This window comes from Chrysemys picta, chromosome 12, assembly GCF_011386835.1.
Source record: "Chrysemys picta bellii isolate R12L10 chromosome 12, ASM1138683v2, whole genome shotgun sequence".
Taxonomy (NCBI): domain Eukaryota; kingdom Metazoa; phylum Chordata; order Testudines; family Emydidae; genus Chrysemys; species Chrysemys picta.
The window spans coordinates 49,386,506-49,411,686 of record NC_088802.1 but is presented as its reverse complement, the minus strand read 5'-3'; the positions used below and the strand labels follow the sequence as shown (position 1 = coordinate 49,411,686).

Here is a 25,181-nt window from a genome sequence, read left to right as displayed (position 1 = left end):
GGGAAGCTGCTTTTAAAGGATGAACCAGTGATGTCTGGTATGTGGGTGAACCAGCTGTGGTGTCCAGAATCAAATAGGCTAACCCGTCCTCTATGACCACGTAAAACAGAATTAGGGTGAAAAGGACCCGGAAACTTAATTAGACTCAGAACCTTGGAGCCCATCTCAAATTCATGATCAAGTTCTCAACATAAATTACCCCTATTCCCCTACCTCCACCCCCAACTAAAATCCTCTACTTAAAAAAAAAAAGGGGTGGGGGCGGGGAAAGCAGCTGGAATGTTTCCAATGAGAGCTTATATTGGGTCCTCTTCTGCAGGAATCAGTGTTGTCTTGGGGTTAGAGTGAGGGACTAGGAGTCAGGACATCTGAGTTATAGTCCTGTCCCTCCCATTGACCCATGTGTGACCTTGGGCAAGTCACTGGACCTGTCTGCTATTTCCCTGCATTACAGAGTGTTGGGAGGATACATTCATTGATACGGGCTATGAATACTTGGCTTAATTGGTATTCTCTCCATTTTACAGAGGATGTTGGGTGGACGAGCTCCGCCGTTACAGCAGTGTAGTGTAGACGCTTCCTACGTCGACACCCGTTGATGGGGTTTTTCGGTTAATGTTGTTAATCCATCTCTCGGAGAAGCAGTAGCTAGGTGGTCAAAAGCATTCTTCCATCGACCTAGCTGTGTCTACACAGAGGGTTAAGTCAACCTAACTACAGCGGTCATGGTGTGACACAGCTAGGTTGATCTAATTTTTAAGTGTAGACCAGGCCTAACTGTGGATCTCGTGGCTGTTGGACTCTTTCCTCATTCATAAATTGGGCATAACACTCGCCTGCCTAATTGCTTTGGGGCATCGTGTGGATTAATGAGCTGATACTGGTCACATTGCTTTGAAGATGTTAAGTGTTATAGGTAGGGCCCTACTAAACTCACAGTCCATTTTGCTCTATTTCATGGTCATAGGGTTTTAAAAATTGTAAATTGCATGATTTCAGATATTTAAATCTGAAATGTCAGTGTTGTAATTGTAGGGGTCCTGGCCCAAAAAGGAGTTGTGGGGGGATTACAAGGTTATTGTAGCAGGGTTACAGTACTCCTACCCTTAACTTCTGCGCTGTTGCCGGGTCGGGTGACCAGACAGCAAGTATGAAAAATCAGGACAGGGGGTGGGGATAATAGGAGCCTATATAAGAAAAAGACCCAAAAATCGGGACTGTCCCTATAAAATCGGGACATCTGGTCTCCCTATTTCCGGGAGCCCAGCAGCATGCAGAAGTAAGGATGGCATGGTATGGTGCTGCCACCCTTACTTTTGTGGTGCTGCTGGCAGGCACCACCTTCAGTGCTAGGTGCCTGGTCAACAGCTGCTGTTCTCTGGCCACCCAGCTCTGAAGGCACCAACGCACAAGTGAGGGTGGCAATATCACAAACCCCCTACAATAACCTTGCAACCCCCACACAGCTCCCTTTTGGGTCAGGACCCCCAGTTTGAGAAACGCTGGTCTCTCCCGTGAACTCTGTATAGTGTAGGGTGAAAGCACACAAAAGATCAGGTTTCGGGGGGGAAACCAGATTTCACGGTCCATGTTACATTTTTCATGGCCACGAGCTTGGTGGAGCCCTAGTGATCTGGGTGCTAATATTATATTATTACGCGATTCAAGGCCACTTCAGTGTTTTTAATCAGAGACCGCAGCTGTTACAGGGCTTCATATAATTTTGCCTTTCCAGAGAATGACCAATAAGAATTTTATAGTGTGAATGTGGAGGAAGAAGTTGCATAGGGTGTCAGAGGTCACTAACTGTTGCTTTGATGATAAAATTTCATGTGATAACTGAGCCAGAGTCTGTATGGCTTTCACTTCTGACTGTGCTGGCACTAGTGTGCGCTGCAAGGCCCTCTCGGTGACTAGCACAGCTTGACCTTCCAGCTCAGTGAACACAGGGAACCAGAGATCCTGCCTGTCCTGAGTCGTAAAGTGGCTGGGGTTCTGAATAGGGTTGCCCACCCTCCAGGATTGTCTTGGAGTCTCCAGGAATTAAAGATTGTCATGTGATGAATACATCCAACCAAAATTGGCAACCCTACTTCTGAACGTCACTGGCTCTTTTTCTCATTGCCAATCAGTCCTCTGAGGATCTGAGCCTCCTTCTTTCCTCCTTGGTTGTCAGGGTTCTAGTCTTGTATTGCCTGCTCTTACCCCATTCCCTCTTGTAAACACCATTATGAGGCCCTGACTTCACCTCCTCCAGTTTCTGTGCCCCCAGCCTTGTTACTGTGCTGCTCTCCTAGTTCACACCAATATGCAATGTCAATGGCTACCTAGAGGGTTGGATGTAGAGATGGGCCTGTTCTGCATTTCAAACCCCCAAACGTTTTTTCTGGTTCACATCTGGGGTTTTGTAGAGGAAAGAGGCAGAGTGTGAAATTCAAATCTGTTCAGGCCTATCTTGGTTTAAAATCAAATAGCAGGAGACCTCAGTCTACTCAGCTGCACTCCGGATACAATCACCTGTATAGTACGGGAGCAATTTCAGTACATGGATTTCTTTACTGAGGACTCTGCATTATCACATCGATGTCAAGCCCTGAAACAATGAATGGAAGCTGCTCTGCCCAGCAAAAGGTCCATCTGATTCCAAGCCACATGCCTGTAAAGATATGGCAAGATGGCATCAGAGCTTAGTTTAAAACTTTTATTTTTTTTATGCATCACATTTTTTTCTCAAGCATGTAGGTGTCTACTTTAAGGCTTTATGGAAAACAGGGAAGCTTTAAGTCTCAAACAACCAAACCCTAAATCAATTGCTTTTCTGAGAATGACCTCTCAGGATGCCACCTGTATTAGTGCTTCTGATACTGCAACTTCACTCTGACAAGGAGCCTCTGTCAGGACAGCTCTTGATGAAGGTCGTCAAAATACTCCTTGCTCCAAATGCACTTTGGAAAGGGATTTTTTTGGGGGGGTGGAGTTTTGTATCTATCTCAGTCCCACAGCAACCACTCAGTGTTCAGAGACCTTCCTAAGCTTTTAAGGACACACTATTTCCCACAACGTGTATTAGTGAATTCCTGCTTGTTCAGTGTATTTGCTCTAAGGATCTGGTCCAACATCCATTTATGTCTATGGGAAGGTTTTCAATGACTTTGGTTGGGCATTGGATGGACCCACCCATCCATCCATCCTCTGTGGCATCACAGAGCTGATTGTGATTCATTACTGTGTGGTTCCTGGACTGCTCTCTATTTTTAATCCCTCTTTGGGAAAAGGGAAATCTAGCAAACAAAATACATAGCTAAACCCAGGTCTGCTTATACTGGAAAAACGAATCAGTAACTGAGAGGCAGTTGCAGCGGCGAGACAGGAAGTTTTAAGAATCCTATTGCAACCAACAATACACTGTGGAAAAACAAATATTCCCCAGCGGAAAGAAGCATGAGAAATCCCTACTGCATTGAGCGGTTTGAAACAAGCTATTAGAAATTGGCCCCGGTAATCAGGAAATCTGCTCTACCATTTTTGTGCTGTCAGGCCCCAGATGTCATACCTCTGTATTCAGCTGGGAAAATATTCACTGGAGTGGTGAAAAATCTTTATCAGCAAAACAAGACACCAAAGGAAACTCACCTGGTTGGGGGCTTCATTGCAAATTGCAAAGCTCGGTCCCGTTAGCCAAATTTTCAGCCAACCTGGAAGAGGTGGAAACCATCAGCCCTGTGGTGACTTTTTTTTTTTTAAACTAAATCTGAGCTCACAACAATACCCCCCCAGAGCCAACAGCTTTTACCTAATCTGGGGTATTCAAGATCCAGCTTTGGGTCAAAATCTTCTGTCTAGCCTCTCTTCCCCAGTAATGTGCGAACGGAAACCTGGATCTGAACAGTTCTCAATTGTGGGGCATGCAAAGTTCAAAGCTGGACCCAAATTTTGTAGTGTGGGCATGCTTCTAGTTTTCAGCTGAAGTGAGTTCAATCCTTGAGGGGCCACTTAGGGATCTGGGGCAAAAATCAGTACTTGGTCTTGCTAGTGAAGGCAGGGGGCTGGACTCGATGACCTTTTGCGGTCCCTTCCAGTTCTATGAGATAGGTATATCTCCATATATTTAAGCAGGCAAAGCTTAGTGGTTTCAGACCCATCTGCGTATGCATGGAGTTTCTGGGTTCAGCTGAACCCCAAATTTAAGGCAAAATATGTGTGTACCCGGGTGTAATGGCATCCTTGGGGCTATGCAATCTGTGCTATGGAGCTACTGCAGGCTTCTCTTGCTTTAGCTGAGATCACTCTTTAGCTCCCCTCTTTTCTACACTCTCAATCAATCCATTACGGACACATGACTGAGTTTAAAGAGAGCCTCTGACTGGTTGGTATATAGTTATGAGACTTGCAAATCTCTCTCTATGTGTGAATGGGCCTCTATGCTCCCAAATATCCAGCAGCTATATTTGGAAACATATGGCAAAGCCTAACGGGGCTGGCATTCATGCTATGTGGCAAATTCAGTATTTGTTTCCATCATGCAAATGTATTATTTGAGCCTAATAAACTACTGAGAAAAAAACAAGAACTTTTGAGTCCCTCAGTAACTCATACATGTATGCTGCCTCTTTAATAGTTGGCAAATATCTCCGCAGTCACAGGAATTGTAACTTCAGGTCATTTATTCCCTGGTGCCCATAACAGAACCCATTGCCGCTGCTCTGGAAGAAAACTGGCAACTCTACCCATATGTGATCAGAACGCAGAATGTCTCTGCACCTTTTCCTGCCTCCTTTAATAGGAGTAAACTCTGTTTCCTTTGAAAACACTAGTATTTCCCAACGTAACAATAAAATCCAGTTTGGTTTAGATAAAAAATCACTGTAAATGTATTTAAAGGTTACAATAAGGGAAAAAAAGTTTTGTAAAATATTAATGACCTGATGACTTCTGCAAAAAGCACCACCTAGGCAGCCCTAAACTTTAAATACAGAATATTTGTGTTTACCTGGTTCACAACTTTGCAGAAATCACTTAAACCTCTAACAGCTAAAGTGGTGCCCTCGGACCACAAACGCAGTGTGTGACATTCCCCTGGCAGCAGCAATGGTGTTTACCTAGAACCCCAATTAGTTATTGGCCACATGCCTTTTGATCTTGGGTGACACAGTTACAAGGTGATGGGTGAGCTGTTGTTGTCACATAGGACAAAGTAGCTTTGGATTAGCAAACATCCGTCCATTTGAAGTTTGGGAAATATGTAAAATTTATAATTTCCTCCTTTGTGATCGCACAATACACAGTGACTGAGGCTTTGCATGCATTCTCCTTAATAAGCTGTTTCATAAATAATATAATTAGTTTTTGTCCACTTCAAGTTCGACTTTGATCTAGCAGTGGGTAAATGGCATTATTGTTTTGAGCTGTATCTACTTCCAGCAATCCAGCTTTTGCATATTTTCCAAAAAGCTTTTCTTTTGCTCCTCTCAGACGGGATAAGACTATTAAGTCCAATTTTATACTGAAGTCAATGGAGTTGCACTGGCATAAAAACAACGTGACTGAGTGCAGACTCAGATTCCTGAACTCCATTGGTAGGATTAAAGACACCAAGCAACACTTTCTTTAGGCAGAACTCCTGGAATGTTAATGAACAGTTAAATAAGACCGTCATAATTCTAATGTAATAAAAATGCTGAAAATAGAAATCTTATGTACATCTACTTAGCTAAAAAGGGACTTAACTGGTCACAAAAATGTAACTGGCATAGCCATGAAGCTGTGAGGGGAATTATTTATCACGGTACAAGAACATACAACTTTGAGTAACAGGATGAACTGATCAAAGGTGAATTTACATTGGATGTCAAAGAAAACATCGTCAGAGTGAGATCTACTAAACTGTTCACTAGTCATAGCCACCATTTTTTTGTATTTGCCTAGTGTCTTTCATTCAAGTTCCTCCATGGGCTTTTTGAACTTGAATTAATTAAGCATCACACCCTGTGGAGTAGGTTAAGATTATTATATGCAATTTTAAAAATGGGTAAACTGAGCAAAAGGGAGGTTAAGTGACTTGTCCAAATTCACACAGCAAATTTGCGCCAGAGCCAGGATTAATGCAAAGTCCTGACCCCAATCCCTTGCTCTATGTACTGTACTAGTCCACTTTGCTTGCCCTGGCCATTCCTCAGTGAACCTCATTGTGCCAAAAAGCATTCACTGGAATTGAACACTAGTGTGTATCTCCTGTGCAACAAGGATCAGTAGATCGCACAAACATAGTACTTTAACCAAGTCTGATAACCCCATCTAAAAGAAAGATCAGAGTCACTCTTCTAACCTCGCTACATACCCACCTTTTAGAACATTTCCTTACCAACACAAAAGTGTTGTGTGTTTTTTTTTTCCAGATGGGGCAATCGTTAAATCCACACTAAACATAAACACAAAGGGCCTGATCCAAAGCCCACTGAAGTTGAGTGGAAAGTCGCCCGTTGCCTTTGGGGGGCTTTGGACCAGGCTAAATAATCTTTTTATTAATTAAATCTTGGTATCTTTTGGGGATCTCCTTTTTCTTTGGCATTTGTACCCTTCTCAGGATTCTCTGACCACTTCCCTCCCTGGCACTAGGGTCACTGCATCTTGAATGGTCCTTTGAAATATGTGTTAACTACTTATGCTAAACAATCTGTTTCATCTTGTATTTAGCTGTGACACTCTGAGTAAGTTTCCCAGGTCTGAAGAAGAGCTCTGTGTAAACTCAAAAGCTTCTCTCTCTCTCTCTCTCTCACCAACGGAAGTTGGTCCCATAAAAGATATTACCTCACCCAGCCTGTATCAGAAAAACCATCTAGGAGTGGGAAGTAAAGCATATCACCCATGATAACTTGCCTCTAAAAGGAAGTTTCTGTCATGTGCAACAGCTGCTTGTATTCTCAGGTGGGAATGTTTTGTCACTCAGACAGACTTCTGCCTTTTTGAGTCCCCACATGGAGCAGGTGTGGGGGAGTAACTTCCACCAAACCAGTCACAACTTGATGCTCAGCCAAACAGTTGGCACAGTTCAACAGGAGCTACTGGTCTATTGAAGTTAGTCTTTGAAATCATTGAGACTTCTCTTGTACTTAAATTAAACACATACTTAGGTGCTTTGCTGGACTGGGGATCTTCACTTTCTAACTTCCCAGCTAGCTGGTTTATGTCACTGCAAAATTACCAAGTGCAATGCAAGAAAATTTAACCCTGAATTCTCATTTATTTGTATGTAAAGCTGATCCCTTTGAAATGTGCCATTCAATTTTTAAACTATATTTTATTTTGCAGATTCTGGGGAAAACAGACACTCTGTAAGTATACATTTTATTTGAGGAATAAGAGATTGGGAAATTAGATTAGGATAACTGTTAGATCAGTGAAATAACATTGAAGGGTTATTATATTTTTGTATTGTTCACAATACGTTGGAAATGTTCTGCTTAGCACTTTCATTTATATCCTTATTGGCCAGGTTTTCTCTGATCTATTTATATAGCAGTGAGCACTAAAAGTCATATGAAATAACTGGTATTTGAGAAAGCCACTATAAAGCACAGTAGGTCCATGATGACTCTTCGATAGGGGAGTTTACACATTGAAATACAAAACTGTGCAGATTTGGCTTGATTGCAGGGGTGTGCGCTCTGACACAGCAGAGCCAAGCTTGGGAATGTCTTCAGACTTCCACTGGGCTGATGTATTCAAGAGCATGTTGGGTGCTGAATCACTTGAGGATGGATATGAGGGCTTGCTGGGCTGGCCAGTCTATGGAGTAATAGCGTCAGTGTCAAGTGGGAAAAGAGGCGAATGAAGAAAGGGTGTTTAGAACCTTCGCTGGAAAAACTACAGCGGGGCTAGCACCAACTGAGTCGCCTTCCCAAGGAGTGTGTAAGCACATGCACACACATACACTGGGAGATTTTTACCATTTGCAGATGTGATTTCCTTCTTAAGGTGTAGAGCGAGGTGATTTCCTGACTGTGACTATTGGCTTGAGCAGAAGCTTGCATTCAACTCTGTCTGTGCTCCTGACCTGTGCTATGTAGCACCTTCAACCAGGATATTAGAAGACGGGCCGACTAGCAGGATTGTTGGTGGAGACTGTGACATTCTAAACAAATATTAATGGAAAGCAAATGCTGACATTATTACGATCATCCAATCAGGGAACTGGAGCAATGCCATGTGATGTAAGAGCCCAGCCAAACTAACCATCGCAGCTCAAATTCCATGGACAATCTACCAGTCAAGAAATGATACGGTGAATAGCTTTGAACACCAAACTAATCAGAGGAAAAGCCAATTTGTGGAGAGAACGAGTGGCTAAATGCCTCAAATGAATGATCACTTGGCTCTGCTGAAATGCAAAAGACAAAGAACAAGCACTCCAGAAATAACTACATTAACGTTATTTATCAAATACTTTCCGACTATATCCCCAATGTGCTGTTCAGTAATATCATGGTTATTAATTATTATTACTAGTGCTGTTGTGCTAGCACCCAAAATGGGCCGGGCACTGGGTAAACATACAGGAAGAGACAGTCCCTGCCCTGATATATTTATAATCTTATTTTTAAAAAATAATTGAGAAGCACACACTGGAAACCATACTATGATAAAACCTGCCCTCATAAGACTAAAGAGAGTAAGAGAAAGAGAGGAGGATCCTATCCAGAGGCTAAACTCTGAGGTCTTTTGCTCAGTCCTTACTCCGGCAAAACCCCCATTATAGTCCTCTAGGATTTGGTTTCAAGAACAGGGAGTTTTCAAAGGTAACTCTTGACAAAGAAAAGGAGGGAGGAACTGCCACATGTTGAGGGAGACTGCAGAGACCCAGCTGCCTCCTGATCTTAGACAAGATGGTTGATCCCTAAAAGGCAGCTGGTAGAGCACAGACACCTGTTGGATGGAGGCGGTCTCAGTGGTAGGCAGGGCCAGCCCCAGGTTCAGAGTTCCTTGGTTCCCTGAGCAGAAGCCTGCAGAAGAGGAATGTACATGTACGTATAAGATCCCTCCCAAAAAACAGGGCGGGACGCGGGAGTGTATTTTTCCTGCCACTTATTTTATATGACTCTGGGTCATTTGCTTAAAAAAAACAACTGTAGCAAATAAGAGACTTGTAAATAACAATCACAGTAGCACTCTCTACGACAGCTAACAATACACATTCAGGCCTGGTCTACACTACAGAGTTAGGTTGACGTAAGCTGCCTTACGTCAACCTAACTCTGTAAGCATCTACACTAAATGTAGCTCCCACTGATGTAACTCACCCGCTACACTGACTTAATAACTCCACCTCCAGGAGAGGCGTAGCTCTGAGGTCAATGTAGTTAGGTTGACGCAGTATTAGTATAGACACTGCGTTGCTTACATTGGCTGTTTGTTGCCTTTCAGAAGCTGTCCCACAATGCACCACACTGACAGTTAACTCTGTGCAAGTGCTCCTGGTGAGGACATGCACTGCCGACATAAGGAGCGTAGGCCAGACATGTTAAAGCGATTTAATTACTGCGGTGGCTGTATGTCGCTATAACTTAAGTTGACTTAATTTTGTAGTATAGACTTGCTCTCAGGCTCTGAAAGGCATGGCGCTCCACCCTCCATCAGCATTCAAGTCCACATGGGCTACAAAAGAAAACTTCTGTATTGTTTACAGTCCATTGGCAGAGCATTGAAGGTCACGGAGTGTGTTGCAATAAACAGGCGGATTCTTATAGGCAAATGGGGTTTATTTCTCATTGTCATTTAAAGGTTTGGGGGTTTACTTTGCTCTCTATCTTCTAAAAATAAATCAAGCCTAGTTCTCCTCCCAGTTGCAAGGATGCAACCTCATGGCATCACAGAGGAGATTTTTTTTTTTTTTTTTTAAATCTGTGCCTGGGATAAGGGCTTAGTATTCACAGGAGAATGTGGAGAGAAGTCATTGCAGCAAACAGCTGGTGTGAACCTGAATGGGAGGCATTGTGCTTTCTCAGTGCTCTGGATTGCCTGTTGGAGCCAAGCCTACATATCTTCTGCACCCTTTGACGTCAGTGAGAGGTTCTGGGCATGCAGCATTGGGGCCTTTGTTTGCACCCTTATCCATAACTGCTACATAAAGCAGAGTTCCACATACACTCTAGCTGCTAACGTGAACTGAGCCCTTGCTGTATAGAACTTACACAGGTATTTCCCAATGCTTGTAAGGTATAGAGTAAGTGTGAACCAGGGGACAGTCAGTCCTCCTGGGTTCTGTGGCCAGCTCTGTCATTGTCTTGTCTGGCCTTGACCCAATCACTCATCACTATTTGACGGTTGGGCAAAAGGAATTTAATATCTCCCTCACGAGAGTGCTGAGTGGCTTCATTAATTCATGTTTGCAAAGCACTCTGAGATCTTGGATGAAAGGTGCTATTGATGTGCCATCTTTATGATAATTGATGATTTTGATAATTTTTTTCTATTACCAAAATTGAGTCTAGAAGCCATTATCTGGAGCCACGTTGAGGCTGCTTTGGTTCTTGAATGGGATGCAGTGAAAACACCTCAGCACCCTATGTAAATAATTTTGGCTTTCATTAATTGGGCCCTGACATTTTACCATCTCCTGGCAAGCTGAGAGGAGTTGGATTTAGGGCTGCATTTTCCTTGCTCGCACAAATCCCTGTTTGCATCTGGAAAGGAGTAATAAGATCCCCTGTAAAATTCAACAGATTGTCGCAAACATTTTTAGTTTCTCATCAATATACAAAAGAAAAACCTGCTTTGGAACCAACTGTGCATGTTACCTGAGTTTTCCCCAGCAATATGCCCTTGGGGTTCACATTGACAGCACACAGATGGGCAGGATCAGGATGTACATGTGCCACTAAACTTAAACCCTGAGGGTGTGCACGATACTTCCCAGGAAATGGCACTTGCACAACACACAGGCATCCCCTAGAAACTCTGACATAACGTTATCGGACAGGAAACACCCTGCTAGGCATCCCTGTTGCAGTTAAATACTGTAACTTCTCCTGATTAAATAGCTATTTGAATCACCAGGGCTTGTGCCGACAGGGCCCAGTTCTGCTTGCAGGGCCATCTCTGGATAAAAAGCAGCATCAGGCCTTGGTTCTTTTGCTTGCTGAGCAGGAGCAATCCAAAGTGTTTCTTTCTCTTCTCCACATAAATGAGCCACAGTGGGGATCAGAAACTGAATTTCCTCGTGGGGTTGGTTTTTTTCTTCTTCTTCTCAACATTGCTCAGGCAACATAAAAGTGCAGAGAGAAAAGAGACGGAGAGACTCTGGCCATGCCTTCTCTCCTCGTTTTATTGAAGTACTTTACTTCTGTAGCTTATTTTCCTGCAGCACTATGCTCTGCAATGCCTCACAGGGAGAGTCCGACTGAGGGGAGTTGCTGACCCTGCCTATCAAAGCGAAAAGAGTCCTAATAACCTGATCAAGTGGCTTAACCTTCCTCTACAGGCAGTTTTCTACTTTAGAGGTCTGGAGAGGAGCTTGGGGGAGGTGGAAGACCTCTCTGCAGGGGAGACTGGCCCTGCTGCTGCTCTTGCTGCCCCTGATCTGTGGATAGAGGCCTTTGGTCTCCAGGCCTGACACTGTGGCATCCTAATCAAAGGGAACATGTTCAGGAAAGAAAGTAATGTCCAGGTAGCAGGTTTCCTAGCTACAGCTACATGTCAGAGTATAGGTCTTGAAGACTCATGATTTGACATTTTCATGGAGATAACATGACACAGTGGGGATTTTTGTGGCAATACACCATACAAATGTATTGGGGGGGGGGACAGAAGGGAGTAAGCACTGTGGGACCGAACCCCTATTTGGAGTCTGGGTTTCAGAGGTGGGAGCACATGCCTTCCTTTTGACTTCAGCGACAGTTGTGGGTGCTTGAAATCTGATCCTTAGTGTCTGCTTCTTACTCCAAATTCAAGTAACGCTCTCCCACCTCCCTTCTAATAAACCTATTAAATTATGATGTTCTGCATTAATGGTGAGGAAGTCATAAGGCAAAGCTAAGAATTGCTGCGTTGAAGGAAAAAAATGAAGAAAACAGCTTTATAATGAGCTCTCACGCCTCCATTACTCCAACCCCAGCCCATAAGAAGTTGTGTCACTGTCAGAATAAGGCTAATCCAGCATGGAAAACAATGAAGAACTTTGCTCCCTCCACGCCGTGTGAGGCCATGATAAAAGTAAGCCCAGTGCTTTAATAAATGCCACACATTGACAACACAGGGTTACATTTCACAGATTCGCAGTAAGGGTTTGATCCCATTTAAGTCAATGAGAGTGATATGTTCGACAAATCCAGTCAAAGCCTGAATTATTTAAATGGGTTAAAATCAAATTGCAGTCCAAGTTCTGATTAGAGAGGGGCACAGACCAAAGTAACCTGGGCCTCAACACATTGGACGTGAGGGATATTCGGAACTAGATCCAAACTTTGGGCTTGTGGCCTCTTCTCTTTTTCTTGTCTGCTACAGGATTTTAGATCTTAAGTTCCATCCATAGGAAGTGTTTGCAAAAGAAACGGGTGTCTTTGAATTATTTTTTACCTAAAATCAGCTTGGAAGTGTCTGGAGTAAATTAATTGAATTACTCAGAGAGGAACTGGGAGGAGGTTTCCTTCCTGGAATCAGAGCTGGCAATCTTTCTAAGTTATTTAATGGTCTTAGTTTCTGAAAACATATTGAAGGAAATATCTTAACAATGAGATAGCCACTTCGCCAAATACTAATTTGGTATTGTGTTGGGTTTGCTGCAGCCATACATTCTGACTTCATATTCTCCCCTGTCATTTTTACTTGTTTGTTTGTTCTATTTTGTCCTGGTGCTGAACATGGATTGATTAGCGTCACTTAGGACACGTTGTACTTTCAGGTGTACATTTGTACTAATACAAAATGTACTATCCTGGAGACAAAACTCTCCAATTCTCCACCCACTTGCAGAACTGAAAATCTAGCCACTTATTTATTCGTCAGTGCCCAAACATAGATTTAAGTGTTTAACTATAGGCAAGCAGTTTGAAAATGTTAGCCTAAATATCACTGTGTCTTAGTTTCCTCTCCGTACCATGGAGATGTTGAATGACTTTAGAGAGGAGATATGATGATTGTTTAGCTGATTGTGCAGCTCTTGGAAAGAGTTGTTGTTATATTTCATCTCTTTATGCAATTTCATTGATCCAAGAGGTTTTTTTTAATTTATGCTTATTAGCTTTTTTCCCCCTCCTCATTGCCAATAGAGAATAGAAGGTTCTCCTGATGCCACTTAAAAGATTCATCGGAAACATCAACTGCTGGGAGACAAAAACAAGAAGCGAGATGATGTGCCTGTTTCAAAAGCTCTATGGCACTCATTTATGAACCTGACAGCCTCCTCTCTTCAATGTTCGTTTCCTCAGGGTGAACAACAGGGACATTCCTAAAGCATGTAATTAAAAAAAATTACGAATAAAGTTTCGAATGGGAAAGTGCCTATGGAACCCAATGCCATGTCCCCCACATGGTTCATTTCTCTCACTAAAAGAGTTTTGTTTCTCTATCCTCCATTTCATCCTGCTCTGGGGAGGTGGGAGTATAGAGTAAGAGTACATTCTGGGCTTTTTTAAAACTTAGTAACTGTACAGCGATTCAGAACTTTACCACATTAAATAATGCCTACGTTATTAGAGACACAAATATTCCTTGTTCTTTGTTAAATCACTTCTTGTATCTAAAAGTTTCACTGCTCATTGAGCTGGTTGGCATATTGGTTCTCTCTTGAAAGAATGACTGCACATCACAGTCCAGATTAGACAAAATATAGATCACAGATGTTGGGTCATCAGATTTGGACCTGAAGCTAAACCCTTATCCAAATCCCATCCCCAAACATTAATGAAGTTCAGAAGCTTATTTGGGTCCAGATTGTAACCTCATACCTGTCCCTACCTTATCTCTACAATATGCCAAACCAACACCTTGATTCCGTGCTTTTGAAGATTGGCACCACATCCAGATCCCTGTTTCAATAATGGGTTCAAACAAAGCCCTGGATGCAAATACTCCATAACTTTGGAGAAGTTTGGATCCAGATCAGAACTTTGCAGTTCATGCTAATCTCAGGTTTATTGATGCCAAGAAAATACAAACAAACAAAAACCCCAAACAGATTTTCTTTTTCAAACTGTAAAGTGGGTCCCAATCCTGCAATCTGTTCCCATGTATCACTGCAGATTCAATTGCAGGATCAGGGACATAGATAAGAAGGCTCTTGTATTAAATGACAAATAGCATTTAAAATAATTAAATCAACAAGGATCTAAGTCATTCTTACAAAGAGATGACATATGGATTCATATATACATATATATATTTACTGCTTTAAACTCTTTATCAAAGGCTCTGGACCAGAAAAGGTATATATCTCCTTTGAAAGCAAAGGATTTTTTTTGCCCCCCTCCCACCAAGCTTAAACTGTTCAGTTTCTTACTAATATCTTTTTAATTTATTTTTCCCTAGGAAAAGGTTGCTTGTATCATAAAACATTTAAACCTTTCACAAACAACAACGGGCTTTGTAGCACATCTCTGTTGGCAAATATACATTCAAGCATCCCACAAACCCTCCCACCCCCCAAAAAACTCCTCAAATGTTATTACAGTGAATTTGGAAAAGGTATTTTAATAAAGAAATCTTTGAACTTAACTTTGCATCCTTGGATGTTTTTCTTATCAGCAAATCACAAGTGGCTGTGTGGACGGGTTATTATTAATGGTAAACTGGGGGGATATCAATGAACAGAGCATGTCACAGAACGTGGGGGAAAGCATGGACTCTGCCCAAACTCTGTCAGCTTGAAATAGCTGAACCTATTGTCATGAACCAGATTAATCTCAAACAAGTGTGTCCACACCAGCCATGCTGAATCACTTTAAGAACCATTGCAGACTTGCCCCACATTCACATTAGTGCCGCTCAAAACCACTTCAGTTAAAAGGCCCTCCAGAAATCTATCCTACAGTCCCAGGCATGGCTCCCAGAACCAGTGGACTCTTGGAGGTTTCAAAAGACTCCCAGTGCACCATGGAGCAGCAATGAGCCTGTGGGGCTGTTTCATCTTGTCTATGCCCACACTGGTGCGAAGTATTTCAGACAGAAACAGTTTAGGCCGAACCATTTCTTTACCCTGCTGAAAGATTCATCTACTCCATCTGGTTCTTGGAACGTGTCACAGGGTAGGTGGGCCCTTTAATAAAACAGGTCCAGCCCTTCCCCCCCTCCCTCCATGCCAGTACAGGTGCTCCCAGTTTGTCCAGTTAAGAGGGCAAGGCAGAATCTGGGGCTATAAAGGATCAGGGAGAATTAGAGTTGTGGGAAGTTCTTGAAGAAGGCAGCAGTAGTGGGAGAAGGAGGTGGCAGGGCAAGGCAAGGCAAGGCAAGGCAAGGCAAGGCAAGGCAAGCTGGAGCTAAGGGCTAAAGAGAGCTGAAGGCAAGGACAGTGGGAGAGCTTACCTGCTGACATCTCCGTGCTGGAGAGGGCTGAGGGCTAGGTCTACCTGTGGGCTTGTCTGAGATGATTGGTTAATAGCACAGGGAGAGTGATGGCTGCTTCCCTGGTGAAGACAAACTCCCAGGAGAGTATTGGTAGTGGGATGTTCCTGCTGGGAAGACTGGGGTTACACAACAGCAGGGAGGGCTGGCGTGCTTGTCTGGAAGAAGAGTCTGGGTGTGGTGGAAGATGCTGGAATGTGGTATGTGCTAGGCTGAGGGATTGTATGTTGTGGGATTTGGAAGCCTGCGTGCACTGGGGGTGATAAATGGACTATGTTTTAGGACTCTTGCTATGGCATATTTGCACTATGTCCTGGGGGCTGGTTTCTTGAACCAAGAGAGCCTGTCCTGGAGCCCTTGGGGCCTGAGAGAGGACGTGGGAGGGTAACTCTGGTTAGGGTGCCCAGAGGTAAGGAGGTACTCAGGGATAAAGGGAAATCGTTCATGTGAATTGGTTTGAACACTTTTGTGTGTGGAAGTGGAGTGTGTCACTGGCATGCTGGGGAATAGATCAGTAAACTTCTCTGCTGCAGACAAAGCTAATGTACCTACCCACTAAATAAAGAACAGTCATACATGATGAGTTCAGCTTCCTGTCCCACAGAATGTGGCTTCAGATGCCAAGCAAGCCTCATTTGTTAACCTGTTAAACTGAACACTTGGGAAAGATTCTTGTCTGTTGTTGAAACAGTGCCCATATTCAATTAAGACTCAAAACAATGAGCCATTACAAATCTGCTGGTTTAGTTCTTCAGATTTCTAGCATCTCACCAAGTGTGCTGTAAGTATTCACCTTAAAAAGCAGGGGGGAAAGGGGTCTTTTACAAAAGCCCCAGTTCATCCTCCCCACCCCCTAGCCCCAGTTCCATTCGAAGAGAGACTGGGGGATACCATTTTGCATAAGACAGAATGGAGCTATTGTTTCATGAGATTCATTTACACCAGTGTTTCCCAAACTTGGGACGCTGCTTGTTTAGGGAAAGCCCCTGGCGGGCCGGGCCAGTTTGTTTACCTGCCATGTCCACAGGTTCGGCCAATCGCGGCTCCCACTGGTTGCGGTTCGCTGCTCCAGACCAATGGGCGCTGCTGGAAGCAGCGCGGGCCGAGGGACGTACTGACCGCCGCTTCCAGCAGCTCCCATTGGCCTGGAGCAGCAAACCGTGGCCAGTGGGAGCTGGGATCAGCCGAACCTGCGGACGTGGCAGGTAAACAAACTGGCTCGGCCCGCCAGAGGCTTTCCCTAAACAAGCAGCGTCCCAAGTTTGGGAAACACTGATTTACACAAGAGTGTGAGAAGCAACCGGTTAAATCACTTCATAGAACAGGTCCTGCATGTGTAATTCCCAGTGGTGAGAGCTAGAGTTTCCAGGTCTGAGAGAGGGAACAGACCTTGTTGCCTCAGACACCAATTTTCTACTTGATGGCTTATTTTCAGGCATGCAGAGCCGGTTTGCTTGACCTCCGAGCCTCACTTGCAGAAAACATACTAGCAACAGCAGCCAGTTTAAACAAATTTAAGACAGTTTGTAGGAGACTTGTGTCCAAAACCACTGGCCTTATTCTTGTGTCCCATAGAAATTTTTAGCCAATATGTTGAGAGAGAGTGAATAGAGTCTCTCTGTCCCAGAATGACACAAGGGGATTGTTCTCCATGGGGCTACACAGTGAAAGAGCAAATAGAAAGGAAACCTAGATCCCCTTAATGTAAAGCACATATGAGGCCGCTTGTATTGGTCACCATTAAAGTGCAAGCACTGATTCTGCAAAATGTGGAAAAAGAGAACACAGCGCCAGCCTCTTGTGTTAAGCTAGAGAAGTCAGAAGCCAAGAAGTGTCCATGGGAAAAGCAGCAGATGGGGAGAATGCTGCCAGGAGGAAATTAATAATAATTTCAGAAGACAATGCAGCAGCTTTCAAAAGTGTGATTCCTGGAATCTATCAGTACAGCGCAGACTGAGGGGCAGGAATTCTCAACCATGGCTACATGGCTGTTTTGGGCTGTGAGGCTTGAGCCTGCAACATTTACTCACTCGTTATCGTAGTCACTAGGGCCCAATAGAGCTTTGAAGGAATGAAATTCTAAAGGTCACTTTTTCTTCAGTTTGGGGATACTTCTAAACAGTCTGTGAAATCCAGCATTGCCCTTCCCCCCCACCACTCTTGTGTGAATTTAAGGGCCTTATTCATCGTTGTGATACGGCCCTTGCTAGTAGAAAGCAGCTGCAGGGCAGGTGTTGGGGCACTGTGGGGAATTCCTCCAGCACAGGGAGCTCTGTGACTTCACAGGTGCAGGCGGCATTCTGGGCCAGGGCCTGAGCAAAGGTTGGAAGAGCACTGAGATGTGGTCGAGAAGCTCTTATGCTCTGGCTATTCTGAATTCCTTCAAAGCTCTATTGCTCCTTTGGAGCAGAAGCACAAATTAGGGCAGCCTCTGAAAGGTGATGGAGAGAGATGTCTGGCGATTGAAACCCTCTTGTTCCCCAGGACAGGTGTGGCAGCTTCCCCCAATCTGCCTCACCAATGTACAATTTTCAAGTGGATGTTATATATGCTGTGGGTTTAGGTTTTTCTTATCAACAAAGATACCATGGATGTTCCTTTGAAAAACAAATGATGAGTGGATCTCAGTGTTGGCAGCTCATGACTTTATCAGAAATCTCATGATATTAGATACTTTTTCTAGAGCTCCAGCTTCCGGAGTCAAGTGAGGAGGACAAGAAGACAATCAGTGTCTTTTTTAAATGACAACTCAAAGTTTCGGGCTCTCAGTTTTACAGAAAACAGCCTGGAAACATGACCCAGGTACACGCCAACAGCTCAGAAACCAGATGCCAAATGAAAGTTACTCAAAGCTTCTTTTTAAAAAAAATTCATGGTTGTGGGGGTATTTTTTGCTTTGGTTTGCTGGATTTTTTTTGCACCCTGACTCCAGACTCTTGAATGCTTGGGGTTGGTATGACTGAGATTTCTTAGGCTTCATGTTGCTAAATGAAATTGTTACTGGAATTAATGACACTTACTGTATCTCCTTCCGTTTTGGGATGATACAGCGTTATCACTGTATTATTTACATGATGAACACACTGATATTTTTCTAAAGAATGAATTAAAAATAATCCTGTGACCTGAATTGATCATTCACCTGTGGAGGTGAGAAGGTACTTTTATCTCTGTGTCCATCCAGTGTGGGCCTCTCTGAAGCTGCCAATAACAGTGCCAACAGGGGGAGCTGGTTTTTGCATTATGGACAACTGTCCACTGGGAACTGGACCAGAGTTGTTACACAGAGGCCAGCCATCTTACAGATAATGTAGATTTCTTTTTTGAGTTTTTTCATTTTATTTGCTCTTTTTCCTTACACAGTCACAGTCGCCTGCAAGTGGAAGAAGAACCTACTAATCCCCTAGCTTGCAAAGCACACAGCAATTCTATTAGTCAGACTGTGGAGATGAACAGAAAAGAATTCAATGTTCTTCATCCTTAAAAATCTATTCTGCTGCCTGGTTGGGAATCGGGTGGTAACTTTCCTTCCCACTCCGATCCCATTGCTGCTGGCATAGGACTGAAGGGCATCCCAAAGCAGGCACTCCAAGTGGTCACTGGTTTTGTGGGTACTTAAGTCCAGCCCTGTGTTCAAATGTATCCTAAGAAATTATAGACAATTATTTCTGCTGCTTAATCCAAACTAAAACCTCATTAAAGGCCCAACCTTGCTCCCTCTGAAATCAATAGGTGTTTTGTCATTGACTTAAATGAGACCAAGTTTGGGCACTACGTGATTTCCAGAAAACACTCAGCTGTGTTAGGATTTTTCCTGGAATATCTTGGCACGGTAACCCACCTGGCTTGTGCTAAACTTTCCAAGAGAAATTGCAAAATTCAGAGGGCCCAGAAGAAATTTATTTCTCTTCCCCTTCCTAAGTGCTTAATGATGTTTCCCTTATTATTTTTGAGATTGCCAACTGTGGCGCATGGTGTTTAGTAATTTCATCCCTTGCTGGAGCTGCCATAGCATTACTGATTTTTGCTAGCGTTATTTGCAGATTTGAATAATTTACCTTACTGCATGTGATACAAAGTCACTGCTCATCAAAGGGCCCGTTCGTCCCTGCACAGGGATAGCTTGAGTTCCAATTTGTGAATTTTCCTACTTAATCTCTCAACAGGATGAGGGGGTTTCCCTCCCCCCATAGAAGACACTGTAAATCACCCAAGATTCTGACTTGGTTTTCCCATCTGTGAAATGAAGACAACACTCCTCTATCCCCCAGGGAGGCTGTGAAGCTTAAGTAATAGCAACATTTTCAAAAGCCACTATTGAACTTTGGGTGCAGCACCTGAGACACCATGCACCTAATCTGCGAAGGTGCTGAGCGCGCACCACTTCAGCCAAAGTCAATGGGAGCTGTGGTTGCTTAGCACCTATGACAATCATGCCCTTAGATGTCTCAAATTGAGCACCTAAAAACGGTGGCAGTGAAAATCGGTGTCCAGTATTGACTATTTTGCCTTTATGCTTTGTGAAGTGCTTTGAGATCATGGAATGGAGGATGCCATGAAATGCAAAGTATTAATGTTTCTTGCACAGCACCTGGGTGGACTGACTCAGGCATCCAGTGCACCAGTAAGGGTATTTATATGGCAAAACTTTTGTAAATACAACTTTTCAAAACTTTGTGATAAGTAGTGGTGGGGAGGCTTAGCCTCAAAAATATTCATCTGGGATATATGTCCTAGTTAGAGCTGTCTGGAAATGCTTTGAGAGCTTGGAATTCCCTTGGAAATTTTCCTGTTGGGCAATTCCGACTTTCCCATGGAAATTTTAAAAATGTAAGGAAGTAATTTTCTCCCAACTTTCTTATTGTTCCCAGCTTTTTCCATTTGGGAAACCATTTAGAAAGTGTGTGTGTGTGAGCAACAACTTTTGACTTTTAAAAGTAACTTTCACTATTAGGTGTTGCACTTAATTCACAAGGGGGGTTGGATAGCTCAGTGGTTTGAGCATTGGCCTGCTAAACCCAGGGTTGTGAGCTCAATCCTTGAGAGGGCCACTTAGGGATCTGGGGCAAAATCAGTACTTGGTCCTGCTAGTGAAGGCAGGGGGCTGGACTCAATGATCTTTCAAGGTTCTTTCCAGTTCTAGGAGATAGGATATCTCCATTAATTTAAGAATTATGTGCTTTCTCTCTGAAATTAAAACTTTGTTACATTTTTCCAACTGGCAAAAGGTGGAAAATTCAGAGTGTGTGTGTGTGTGTGTGTGTGTGTGTGTGTGTTGAGAGGAGGGGAGAACTGACAACCTTTAAAATTTATAGAAATTCAAAAACTCTGAAAAATTCAATTTTGTTCCTGAAAAATGTTATTTCAATATTTTTTTTCAAGGGATTTCCCCAAAATTGTTCATATTTTCCAGAAAATGAATAATTCAGTTGAAAATTTTTTCTGTGGAAAAAAATGTTTTTGACCAACCCTTCCCCCACCACACAGCTTTTTGTCATAAAATTTGTGACCAAGTTCTTCTGGTTCCACTTCCAGCCTCTCATTAAATTGGTTGGAAAAGTTTAGATACCACTAATATTTTGCTCTAGGGCAGATCCTCAGGGGAAGTCAATGAAGCTCTGAGAATCTACATTAACCAAGGATCTGCCCTTCTGTTCTGCCTGCATGTTAGAGTAGCCCACATGGAGAAAAGGCAGAGCCAATGTTTCTGGGACTGCTTTGTCATGCTGGAGAGCTGAGTTCAGGTGCCAAGTTTGCCCTTTGCTGTCTTCATTGGAAGGGTCTAGAAGCAGGGCTGGCTCTACCATTTTTGCTGCCCCAAGCAAAAAATAAATAAAAATAAAATAAGCCGCTTGGACTGCCGAAGTGCAAAAAAAAAAAAAAAAAATCCGCTCGGACTGTGCTGCCCCAAGAATGGACGGAACGCCGCCCCTTAGCATGTGCCGCCCCAGGCACATGCTTCCTCCGCTGGTGCCTGGAGCTGGCCCTGCCTAGAAGCACCATAGAAACAACACATCCAGCCTCTGGAAGGGCAATGAACTTCTCAAGTGACCCTACACACACACACACAATCCATCCCACGAGGGAAGGAGCTGAACCAAAACCTCCAGAGACAAAGAGGACATCTTACCCAGAGGGCAAATTTATTAATTTTTTTAAACTTTCATTATTCTGGGGGCATAATTACTGATTTTTTTTTAAATACTCCAAGTTGTCAATAAAATGTGATATCTGGGAGAGGAATTACAATGAAAAATGCTGCTGTCAAACCACAATGTAGACCTCCTTGTTTTTTAATCCCATTTATTTTTCATGTTGTACCTTTGTATTATTTTGTAATATAGAAAGCAACCCAATAGTTTTAATAATCACTTGGCACCCCTCTGTGTCTGAGTCCTGGTTCCAAAAGGGGACTCAAACCCATGTTCAGTGGCTTGCTTAACCTGTTCTCTTGTATTGCTGGTATTTTTATTATTTTTCACACAGTCTGTCTTGAGGCACAGCAGATACTTAAAGGACGAGATGGGTGAGGCGAGGAGAAGTAGCAGGAGAGCTTGAAATGTTTATTACTTTTTTATTGTTTTCTTCTTCTTGCTCTTTCAGTGCAATGTTTCTTGAAGCAGCTTATTAAATAGAATAATTCAAGAGTTCCTGGTCCAATGCTTTAAACATGCTCATGGGTGGGTGGGACATATGCTATGTGTAACAGATATTTGTAGCCAAGTGCATATCTAATATTCTGTACGGGATAAGGAGTGTGCTCTCCGCTATCCAGATGTTATGGTGAACATCACATTTGTCTGTATAAACACAAGTTGACATAACTGATGAAGGCTTTTTCCTTTAAATAAATAAAAGCTTTTGATGAGTTTTTGTACTGGATCAGGGTGTGCCTTTGCTCCTGTCTTCTTGCCCTACAGAAATGGCACAGACTCCACGGATGGGGCATTCACAGTGCCACTTGTTTGAGTTCCCTCTACCAATGCCACTACAGTCCCCATGCAGCAATCTATTTACAATATCCTCTGTGTTTTCAGCCCTCTCCTCATGACCAGAGGGGACCAAAGGTCTCCCTTCCCTAAGGCATTTGGGAGCCTGGGTTCAGCTAGCCCCATTCCTCCCTTCCCCTTGCATTTCCTTCCTGTGTCTCTATCCTTCTGGGCTGGTGGGCTAATTATCTCACCTAGCCCCCTGCCTGATTATCTAATTATCTCTAATTACCCAGTCAGCTTTCTCCAGGGGAACTAATGGGTATCAAAGTGATCAGAGTGCAAGCTCACTTGTTCACTCCCTCCCCTCTGTCCCAGATACACATCATAGTTGTGCTGGGTATGTAACATACTCCTAATAGTAAAAGCAGGTCCATGTGCAAACACAGATTAGGAGTTTATAATGCAAATGATTCACGTCACTGAACGTGACCTTGCTTTGGATACGAAGGAATTTTGGAGAATCAAGTTTCAGATAAATGATGTTTCCCTGTATATTTGGTACCTTGTATATAAGATTATACCGTATGTAGTAAAATGAATAGCACCATTTTGCAATTTGACTAACGTCAGTATAAGATCTACTTAAAATTAGACAGTTTTCATATTTACCATAAAAGGCCTGACAATACATATCTTCAGTGTGGGCCACAGCGATTGTGGTACAAACTATTTTGGTAATAACCTCTCTCCCCAAGATAATGTCAAACTTCTTATTACAATTTCTCTCCCTGTAGACATCTGGGCACACACATGGGACCAATGGACTCATTCAATCCACATGGGTTGAATTTAGCCTATTTTCTTATCGTCCACTTTTTATACCAACGCTTGATTGGAGCTTTCGATCTAAAAACAGCCCCTGTGTTCTAGTGTTAATCCAGTGCTGACCTCTGGTGGCCAAAGAATTTACAGGCTATTTCCTAAACATTTGAAAATGAGATGGAATGCTCTGTAAATCTTGCAGTTTCCATTGTCGATGGGAGTTTTCTTCAAGCAAATACTGCAGGAGTTTGTCCCTGATTTCTATTCCTAATAATACTTTAATTTTTTAAGCATATGTTCATATAGCTGGAAATAAGATGTAAATTTGTGACAGTGAGCGTAATTAGCCATTGGAACAATATACCAGGGGCTGTGGTCCATTCTCCATCACTAACAATTTTAAAATCACAATAGGATGTTTTTCTAAAAGATCTGCTCTAGGAATTATTTTGGGGAAGTTCTATGGCCTGTGCTATACAGGAGGTCAGACTAGAGCAGTGGTTCTCAACCAGGGGTTCAGAGCCCCTTGGGGGCCCACGAGCAGGTTTCAGGGGGTCCACCAAGCAGGGCCAGCATTAGACTTGCTGGGGCCCAGGGCAGAAAGCTGAAGCCCCACTGCCTGGGGCTGAAACCTGGGGCCCTGAACCCCGCCACCCAGGCTGAAGCCAAAGCCTGAGCAATGTCGCTTTGCAGGGGCCCCTGTGGCATGGGGCCCCAGGCAATTGCCCTGCTTGCCACCCCCTAACGCTGGCCCTGGCTTTTATATGCAGAAAACCAGTTGTTGTGGCACAGGTGGGCCATGGAGTTTTTTTATAGCTGGGGGGCGGGGAGGGGGGGCTCAGAAAGAAAAAGGTTAAGAACCCCTGGACTAGATGATCACAATAGTCCCTTCTGGCCTTGGGATCTATTAATCTAAATTCAATATTACAGCCTGCGCAACCCACTTGACTCTTAGTCAAGTGACTTTGAAGGCTCTTGGCCTTCATCTTTCTGTGCATCACCTTCCACCTCTGAAATGGGGATAATAATACTTAAATCACACTATGAAGGTTAACTAGTCTTTTTTTTTTTACAAAAATTTTGAGACAAACGCCACAATAGCTATGCAAAGCATTGAGTAATATAATAATATTTAGCACCAATATGGCACTTTTCATCCACAGCTGTCAAACCATTTTATAAAGGAGGGTGTAGAGGGGCAGTAACCCCGCTCCTGCCCTGACGGGCTTAAAACAGCTCTGGGAGAGGGCTGTGGTAGGGAACCAGGCAGAATAAGCTGATTGGGGGAAGTAGCCACAGGTGGGGCCACACCCCAATCAGGCCTCAGCTGGCCCTTATAAGAGGGCAGTGGGCTAGAAGCAGACAGAGAGTCTCTCTCTAGATGTTGAGAGGGATAGGCCTGGCTGCTGAGCAAGGTGCCTGGAGTGTAGCAGGGCTAGGGGAAGGCAAGAGGAGCTGGGGAGCTCCAGCCTGGAAAACCCCCAGACTGCAGGCCTTGGTAAAGGCCAGGAAAGGTACGGGGGTTGCAGAGGGGCAGCCCAAGGGTAGGCAGAGACAGTAGGTCCAAACCCTCCTTGTTGCTGATGAGTGGCAATTCTACTGCCGTCCGCCCCAGTGAGCGGGGGCTAGATAGTGACTGGCAGTCGCCAAAGACTGAGGTGAGGTGAGGATAGGGGCTTGGGGGTTCACCGGGGAGGGGAGACCCAGCAAGACTGTGGGATACTGCCAGGGGGCAGATGCCAGTCATGTCTAAATTAAAGAACCAAAAAAGAATGACTTTTATTGTCTTTTTCTTATTTGAAGCCCACCAGCCTGAAATCAGAGGAGCGCTCATAAAGAGTAGCCCAGAGAGTCTAGCAATCATCAGAATGTGGC

The 25,181-nt window shown here is 43.6% G+C and overlaps 1 protein-coding gene across 12 annotated transcripts in view; it reads left to right on the top strand.

Annotated features, from left to right (window-relative positions):
* Nucleotides 1-14,706, top strand: part of PECAM1 (platelet and endothelial cell adhesion molecule 1) — a 55,939-nt gene extending 41,233 nt beyond the window's left edge. For 5 of the 12 annotated variants that reach the window (XM_008167607.4, XM_008167604.4, XM_005282900.5 and 2 more), the window contains 2 exons: nucleotides 7,309-7,331; nucleotides 13,263-14,706. In XM_008167607.4, the coding sequence (XP_008165829.2) occupies nucleotides 7,309-7,331; nucleotides 13,263-13,292 (53 nt within the window). In that variant the 3' untranslated portion in view covers nucleotides 13,293-14,706. Of the gene's footprint in view, nucleotides 1-7,308; nucleotides 7,332-7,974; nucleotides 9,749-13,234 lie in introns of those variants that run through there. The other 7 variants (XM_008167603.4, XM_008167601.4, XM_065563618.1 and 4 more) reach the window with 4 other exon arrangements.
* Nucleotides 14,707-25,181: the final 10,475 nt, after the last annotated feature.